This window comes from Olea europaea, chromosome 11 (assembly GCF_002742605.1).
Source record: "Olea europaea var. sylvestris chromosome 11, O_europaea_v1, whole genome shotgun sequence".
In the NCBI taxonomy this organism is placed as follows: Eukaryota; Viridiplantae; Streptophyta; class Magnoliopsida; order Lamiales; family Oleaceae; genus Olea; species Olea europaea.
The window spans coordinates 20,132,597-20,141,565 of NC_036247.1; the positions used below are offsets into that span (position 1 = coordinate 20,132,597).

Consider the following 8,969-nt stretch of genomic DNA (forward strand, 5'->3'; position numbering starts at 1 on the left):
TAGAATAGAGGCGAAAGAATATTCGAAGAAACCTTTGGTTTCTTCGTACATGGTGTACTGTTCTTGGTTGATACTTGGTGGATCTTGAGCTTTATCACCTTTTGGTGATGCTCAACGGGTGACTAGGTCATAAGACCAAACATCCGAGCCCTTTTAGGGCAAAACATATCTTCGTGTTCGATTTTTTTATTTTTCTGCAAATCTAATTTTTACTGCAAAGCGATTTATTTTTGAGACTAAACGATCCTTCGACTTAACACTTTTGTGAGGATTTATATAATGATGTATTTATACATTATTTTCAACTTCTTAATGCCTCCTCCTAATGTTTATAGAATTGTCCAATCAAATTGACGATCAACAAACTGCATTAAAAAATATCACATTTTTTAGATAGGATTCAAACTACTCATTTCGTCTAAACATTCTTTACTTTTTATCTTAGTGCAATGTGGTGAATTAATTGTACATATATTGCACTATCAAATAATTAGATTAAGAAATCGGGCTCTAACTATAAACCAATTATAATATGGAGAACTTGATGTTGACATGTTGTGTAATAACATTCCCTAAATAGAAACAAGACAAACTTTGATTTCAATTAAATTACTTAGAGGCATTTAACAAGCAATAGTGTTAAACCATTTGTTGATATCTCAACTAACATTTATTAAAATATTGATATTTAGGTCCATGACATTAACAAGACACGGTGGTGATTATATAATATGAAAAATGTGCTCATAATTTAAAATTTGAGCATTAATTTTCCAAACTTAAGGTTACAAACACAATGAAATCATCTAGTATATGTATCAAATATATTAGTTACAAATAATATTTAGATGGTCAATATAGAAGATGATGGGACCATATCACCCTGATTAGTTTTTGGAAATATAGGGGAATCAATTCCTATTTAACTAGTGATGATCAATTACCAATTTTTAATAAAGAAAACAAGAACCAAATATGAATTCTGTGGATTGAAGAATTTTTTGTTTCTTCATTAAACGTTCATTTGAATTCTCATTTCGCATCGTTATTTATCCAGTAATGATTTAACTGAACATACCAAATAATAAAATATAAAATTTATTGAACTTCTGGTTCAATATAATTTAATTATTTATTTTCGAAATATATGATTAAACACTAAATAGCCATAAATTATTCGAGTAGTCAAACTAATCAATGTACTCATAACATTAGTTATATGTTTTCTTTTAGGAATAAACGTGAATTCAATATTATTCATTCTTTGAAATATGTGCTACTTCAAAAACACGTTTAATTTTATTATTGCTCCTTCAAAAGAAATATCAATATTTTTCTAAAATATTGAAATTGTAGTGTCATGGCCTTCAGGAGCAATATATTATTATTATTATTATTATTATTATTATTATTATTATTATTATTATTATTATTATTATTATTTGAAATAATAAATTGTATAAAAAATTTATTCTTCAGAAGTAAAAACATAATTTTAGTTATGCCCTTTGAGAACAAGTAAAATATAACTAAAAAATCAATATATAAATATGTGTACAGAAGAATGATACGTAAAGAAATAGAGTAATTTAGTTTGTGTTTTTATCTAGAAATCAATCAATATTCTTCTGGAAATTGTGATAGATTTGGTAATGACATGCTCTTTAGGAGCAAATAATATTTTTTTGAAATATTAATTATAATGTTGTACTATTTCAAGAGTAACAACATGATGAATTGTCAATTTAAAGTTCATAAATGAGCATCTAAAAATATTTAATCATGTTAAAAATATTAATTACTATACAAACAGGATATGTTATACAAATTAATTACCAAACAGATAGGATGTGAATTTATATACGAAAATTACTTATCAAACAAGTATTCGGAAAAAAGAATCTTCATATATACAAGTAAACAAAATTGACTAAATCTTTTATTGACTAACTCTCTTATCAACATGTAAAAGATATTGAATATGCAAGTGAATTCTACATATATAGATATTAAATATAGATTTAAAGACATATCTAAAATGCAGTAGAATCAAACTGCAGAACTAATGATAAATTATGACTTTACTTAACAAACCATGAACTAACATGGGTAGAAAAGATATGATGATAATTAGTCAAGTTTTGTCTTTGTTGTTACTTAATGAGTTTTGGAGTTGGTGATATCAATACTATTTTTATTGGTAAATGTAAAATTCTATAGATAAAAACTTTAATAGAAGTACAGTGGACAAGGTAAATAGAGGTTCACATAGACATTGATAAAGTTTGAAATAAAAACTTTATCAATGTTTTATATCATAAAATGAAAATAATTAAAAAGAATTTTAAATCAAACAAAAAATTATTTATAATATGAAGGAAAAAGAAATTTTAAAGTAATTTTCAAAAAAAAAATTAAACAAAATAAAGTTACGAAAATTAAATAAAGAATATATAAATAATATTCAATTAAAATTGAGAAAAGTAAGTTCCCTTATAAAGAGAAGAATTAAAAAAATTAAATAGGAAAAAATTATATATAAGATATATTCAATTATTTTATCATATTAATGGAATAAAACGGCATCATTTTGTCATTCAATGTAGGGAAACGATATCGTTTTATACTGTAAATTCAATGAAAAAATGACTAATTAATTTTTTATTAGAAAATTCTTAAAATGGAGAGGAGAGAAAGAAGAAAAAAAAAATCTTGGTTTGTGTGGAGAAGTGGAGTAAGGAGCGTGGATAGTTGTCTGAAAAAATAAAAAAAGACGGAGAGAAGAAAGAGAAATGAAATGATGGTTGCATGTAAAAGTCAATAAAGAGAAGAAAGAGAAACGAAAATGATGGTTGCGTGTGAAAGTCAATAAAGTAGTACAACGTTTAAAAAAAGGCAAACAATAACTAAGCACGACTTCATAAAAACAGTGCCATAGCAAATGCCTCTTTTATTTTAGTTAGGAAGTAGGACTACAGGTGATATAACAGTTATAATGACCAGAGCTACGGATATAAAAGTCATTTATAAATACTACTATATTTAGAATATCAAGCAAATTACTATGAGTTTATATCGTCAAATTAATATTTATGGAAAATATCAAAAAACTAATGGAAAACATCATGTAACAAATTTAAATATTAATAGGAAATATAAAAAAATGCAGCTGAGAGGATGAAATAATTGTAATTAGTTATGTACACCTTTTTCTTTTCGGTTATCTATCAGTATGAGAACTAAATTTATGAGCACAGTGGATAAGATTGAGCAAGACGATATATCATTTGTAAAGTATGGTTGGTATACATTGCACTAGACATTATTAAATGAAAAGAGTATGTGACAATTTGTTAACTGATGTGATAATTGATCGAGTCTAGTTAGCATGCTAAACAAACTATTGATGTTTACTAGATGTCAAAATTTTCTCCTAATAGCTAAAGAAAGATGAATATGCCGTTTATCAAAAAAGGAAGGAAAAAACAAAGGTACAACGTGAAAAAAGTTTCAAAATTCTAACTACGTAAATGGCCAAATATGGATACATTCCACACGGAATAATTACGCCCTTGTTTGACTAAAAATTAATAAAAAAAAATGAAAAGCAATAATTTGATTTTTTTTTTTTTTAAATGTGTGGTAAAAAAATAGTGTATCAGAGGAGTTGTTCTCTAACCTTCCGCTGAAATTAAAGCTAATGAATGGTAATCAATAGGGGTGAACACAATATGATTTGAACGATTTGTGACAAATTTTCAAACCAAATCGTTTAATGCGGTTTGAAATTTTTTTTAAATCAACCAAATCACTTTAATTTCTATTCAAATTATTTTTTTTGGGTTTGCGGTTTGCCAAAATTAAAAATTAAAAAATAACATATGTAAAAAAAAATTAAATTATAAATCTAAAATTTCAAGTTAAAATATAAATAATAACATTAAAAATATTTACAAACCAAAGTTTTATAATTCTAATAATTATAATGTAACAACATGAAACATTTTAATTTCTTAGTCGATACTAATTAGTGTAACATCTATAACTATAATACAAGATTCATTCCCTCCATTAAGATAATGATATTGTTGTATATAAATTCATCGATTATAATTAAATGATATAAAACAACTAATATAAAAAAATGAATAAAAATATTATTAGTAGAAAGAAGAGAAATGTGTGAGTTTGAATTAAAACTATCTTTAATTATCTATTCAATTATAATGGGCAATTGATAAATATTTTCAATAAAAATTGTTCAATACTTCACTCAATTTCAGAGTTTTGTATTCACGGTTGTGATAACTAATGGGTATTTGGAAGATTTATTTAATTAATTGAGATAGATAATTGTCTATTTAGGTATTGAATTTAATTGGGTTATATCTAATATGGATGTTTCTTTTTAATTGGGAAGTGTTTAATTTTTATTGGGTTAAATAAAATTTACATTAATCTCTCTCTCTCTCTCTCTCTCTCTCTCTCTCTCTCTCGTTGGTAAATTGTTTGACGATTTGAAACATTTTTGCAAAGACTGAAACCTAAATCAAATCATTCGGTCAAAACCAAAACATCAATGTATTCACTTGGACCCAAGCCAGTGATTTCCGAAAAATGATTTCAATTCGATTTTATAATTTGACGATTTCATTGTCCAACCATAATGGTCAATCAAGACTAAAATTAACTTGCATCACACAACATGATATTATTAAAGACGATGTATATAAAGGAATACTCACAATTTTCTATGATTCCATAATTCAAAAAATTTCTTATAGAAAAATTCTTCATGCACGATTAGTTCAACGACGTTTCAATTCAGAAAGGATTTCCATTGTTTTCTCGAGATTCATATAACTGATCAACAAGGAGCAATGTAATTTAATTCATCTCCTCCATTTTCTGTTTTCTTGATCTACCCTTTGCCGGTAATATTCGAATTCTTTTTGCCACTCTAACAAAATCCCTGCAGATTGAAAGAAGCAGACAAATAATTATTAGATCTTGAAAATAATTTCAAGATTTTGCTTTCTTTATCACACACGCAAGGAAAAAAAAAAACAAAACAAAACAAAACAAATAAAAACAAGAAAAACAAAAAAAAGGAAAAAACAAAAAACAAAAAAGTACATCAAAATAAGTGATTGCCTTACTTCCAGTTTAGGTCACCAACAAGAAGAAGATCATTTTCCATGTCTTCATACGCAATGAGATGGCCAGGAATAGCATTTGAAAGATCAAGATCAACATCATTATCAGAAAACGACGATGCATCTCCATCAACAAACATTTGTCTCAAAGCCTTTGCCAGGCTTTTGTAGCTTCCATGTTTGTGAAGACTGATCCGCTGGCAGATTGAACGGCCTTCCAGCACCACCGTCACTGGCGGCACCACCGACGAAACAAGATCATCATCTAAAAAACTAGAAAAAGTTTGGAGATTTTTAGGGTTCCCTATGAAGGGCACTGTCGATGGAGCTTTGTTATACAAATTTGATGGGGTTTTTTCGTTGATTACTTGCTCCTGCCACCTCCTTCTCAGTGATTCTTGCGTTTTTGAATCGAAATTGCTCATCGTTTTAGATGTTCTTGATCAAACTTCTCTTTACAGACTCGATAGATTTTGAAAAACTTATGAAAATATAATCAGAAAGAGAAGTGATTAGAAGGAGGGATTTCGGTCCTGACCTGGGTGATTTCTGAATGTGTGTCTGTTCTGTATATAGTGAATTTATAGAAGAAGACAGAGCACAAATTTCGGGGATTGGTCTAACGTGGAGACCCATCATTTTCAAACTTCAAAGCTGCCATTAATTATCTGTACAAATTTAAATTTCAATTAAAATTATGACTCTCCTAATTACAGTTACTGTGTTTTTTAATATGTGCGTAAAAGATTTATGTTTGAGTCCCATTTTGTGTAATTAAGGAGTTTTGTAATAGTGATTGTTTGAAATAATTTGTCTTTAAAACCAAGATAAAAAAAAATTAAGTTTACATATAAGTTATTTTATTTAACAAATAAGTAATTAAAATGAGTTTGGGAAAAAATGAATTTTTAGAAAATAGGGTTCAAACTGGGGCAAGTGAACCAATATATTCAAGTTCTAGCTACCAATTTTCAATCCGAAAATCACAGGTGAAGCCGAGAAGAAGTAATGACCTTATGTGGAGAGTAGTATCTGCCTAACTTTGTGGTACAAATACTGCAACTAGACTAGATTTATTTATGTTAATATCGCAAATACAGATAGACTGTAAATTTAGAGTGAAAAATGGTACGAGAGAAATTAAAAAAGAGAATGCCTCATTTGTTTTGCTTAATTTTTTCACCATTTAATTCCATATAATTGAGATTACAGTGTGCATAGTACGTGGGAGAGCATTGGATTCTTAAATAATTTTTATGGGGATAGTGATATAATGCGTGAAGAAAAAGAAAGCTGAAAAAATAATAGTCGATGATTTAATGTACCGAGAAATTAGATGGAAGACAAGTATATATAAAAGGGTTAAGAAAAGTCTTGTAAATTGGAATTGCATGGGCTATGGTGACGATCGCGCAGCAGTAGGCGAAGGGCTCGCTAACTTGTTTGATTCCAACACGGTCGGGCCTGGCACTCCATGAATATTTTTGCTTTTGTTATTTCTCCCGCTTTCATGTCTCCGCTTATTAAATATTAGACAAGATTAAATAATGTTTAAAATTGTTGTATTTATGCGTAATTTTGGATGTAATCCACTTTTTAATTTTGAAATATTAAAGTAGATTCGTGTTGTCTTTCGTGAAAGCATCTAAATTGTATATTCACATGTTGTGAAAGCATCTAAATTGTATATTCACATGTTCAAATTAGTATTTGGCTAAATGAGAAATTAAAACTCAAAGTGCACCATTGAAGTTAGAAAATGTTGAAGGGAAAGCTAAAGAATCTTGCTCCAAGGAAAATCCTGCAATCCATCGTCCCTTTCATTCCATCCAGCCTCCTGTTCCGCTAGGTCCTGAGTTACCTTTGAGTGTGTTTTACTTATGAGTTTTATTCTATTTTTAACTTAATTATGAACTAGATCTTATGAGTAGTAAACGTTTTTAATGTGTTTATTAGTATTGTTTTGTAAAAGTAACGAGATGGTGCAAGACAAGGAAAGAAACAATAAAACAAAGTTATTGGCATGGATTGAGGAGAAAAGAGGTACGAAAGGGGCAAAAGAGTCAAACCACGACTCCAAGGAATAGTGGCACTCCGACTACACAAAGCAGGTAGCCAGATAGAATTGTGGTGCCACAGCATAGTGATTGAGTGCTATGGCGCCGCTGAAGACACAAGGGTTACATTTTTCGATCCATTTTAACACCAGCATGGGAAGGAGTATAAATATAAGTTACTGGCAATTTATGAGGATTCCACACATTCAAAGATAGAGAACGTAAATACAAATTGAAGAACACAATTCAAGGGAGTAAAAACAGCAAGAAATTCAAGTTTTGAAGTATTGATTGGCAAAGCAAGAAGATCTTGGTTCAAGATAAATCTCTTTTTCTACATCTTTATTCAAAATCCGATGATGTATTCAATAACAACATTTGTTTTCCTTTTTCATTATGAGTAGCCAAATTTCATATTAGGATAAACAATGCAATCTACTTGAGATGCTTTAATTCTTTTATTTAAGATTCTTATTTTTTTATCTTACATGTGTTGATTTTGCTAAGAGTTTAATGCGTTAAATTACTTGATTATTAATTTGATGATTTTGTAAATCTTTTACGAATCGAGAGGTGTTTTGAGATTTAGATCATATAGTAAAATTCAGTGAATTAGTATAATATAGGAGTTTCAATTTGGCTCTTCGGCTCGGATTACCCATGGCTTAGCCCGTGTGGCTTTAAAAAAATGCAAAAAAATTAAAGTTGCAGTCAGCAATAGAGATGGCAATGGTTCGGTTCGGGGTTAGTTCGTCTAAAACCATTATCGAGCCACCAATTTTTTGGTCATACCATAACCGCACCATAATCATGAAAGTCAGTTCGGTTCGGTTCGATTCGTATCTCGGTTCGGGTCGTTAATAATCACAAAAATAAATTATTTTTAATTGGTCCATCCGTCGAATTAAAATGAAAAATATATGAAAAAAAATCAATGAAAACAAAAACATGATACTAAGTTAATGTAGCAAACAACATCCCAAATGAAAATGCAAAAAATATCCCAATTCTCAAATACAAAATCCAAATTTAACAAACAATATTCAATAACTCAAAAAGCTCCAACCTCAATTCATATTCAATCTTCATTTTTCCCCACAACTCTTACTAGTGTACGTCAAAACTCAAAGTTGATTCCTATATAGTATATAAGAAATATAAGTAGAGTAATAAATCAATAATCCATAAGGTTCTTAACTAAAGATTTAAACAAAAAAATGTACCTCTTCGTCAAAATCCTCGTCACCAAACTTTGCAGAAGCTCCGGAATATAATGAAAGAGCATAATTTTCTACACACAAAAGAGGAAAAAATTAGTAATAAAAGAAAGTGCATAAATAACAAATATAAAACAATAAATCCTACCATGAAAATCAGACCAAAGCCAATCTCAAGCACACATTAAAGCTTCTAAAGTCTTCGGGTGAAGCCTATTTCTATGTGGGCTCACAAATCTACCACTTGTACTAAATGTTGACTCGCATGCAACAGTAGATACTGGAATGGCTAATAAATCTCTTGCAACCTTCTGTAAAGTCAGATATTTTATTGAATTTACTTTCCACCATGTCAATAGATCAAAACCGTCCACCCTTGGCAATACTGGCTCATCTAGAAAAATATCGAACTCTATTTTTACATGATCAGTAGTAACAGAAAGGCTAACAAATTTTTCAAAACTAGCTGTGCGAGAATGTTTTCCACTAGTAGTAGACGACTCTGATTGTGAAGATGATGGAAACAAAGACGTATTTTC

The 8,969-nt window shown here is 29.0% G+C and overlaps 1 protein-coding gene across 1 annotated transcript; it reads right to left on the reverse strand.

Annotated features, from left to right (window-relative positions):
* Positions 1 to 4,709: 4,709 nt before the first annotated feature.
* On the reverse strand, positions 4,710 to 5,693 carry LOC111404933 (auxin-responsive protein IAA33-like). Its single transcript, XM_023033659.1, has 3 exons — positions 5,672 to 5,693; positions 5,160 to 5,592; positions 4,710 to 4,972 (listed from the first exon to the last, which is right to left on the reverse strand). The coding sequence occupies exons 2-3, from the start codon at positions 5,579 to 5,581 to the stop codon at positions 4,888 to 4,890; spliced, it is 507 nt and encodes a 168-aa protein (XP_022889427.1). The 5' UTR covers positions 5,582 to 5,592; positions 5,672 to 5,693; the 3' UTR covers positions 4,710 to 4,887.
* Between the last annotated feature and the right edge of the window lie 3,276 nt (positions 5,694 to 8,969).

What these genes read in the sequence shown, in the direction of transcription:
- LOC111404933 (XM_023033659.1), bottom strand. Translation starts at nt 5,581, where the DNA reads ATGAGCAATTTCGATTCAAAAACGCAAGAATCACTGAGAAGGAGGTGG. An exon ending in GTTGGTGACCTAAACTGGAA is followed by an intron (nt 4,973 to 5,159) that starts GTAAGGCAATCA and finishes TTCAATCTGCAG; the next exon opens with GGATTTTGTTAGAGTGGCAA.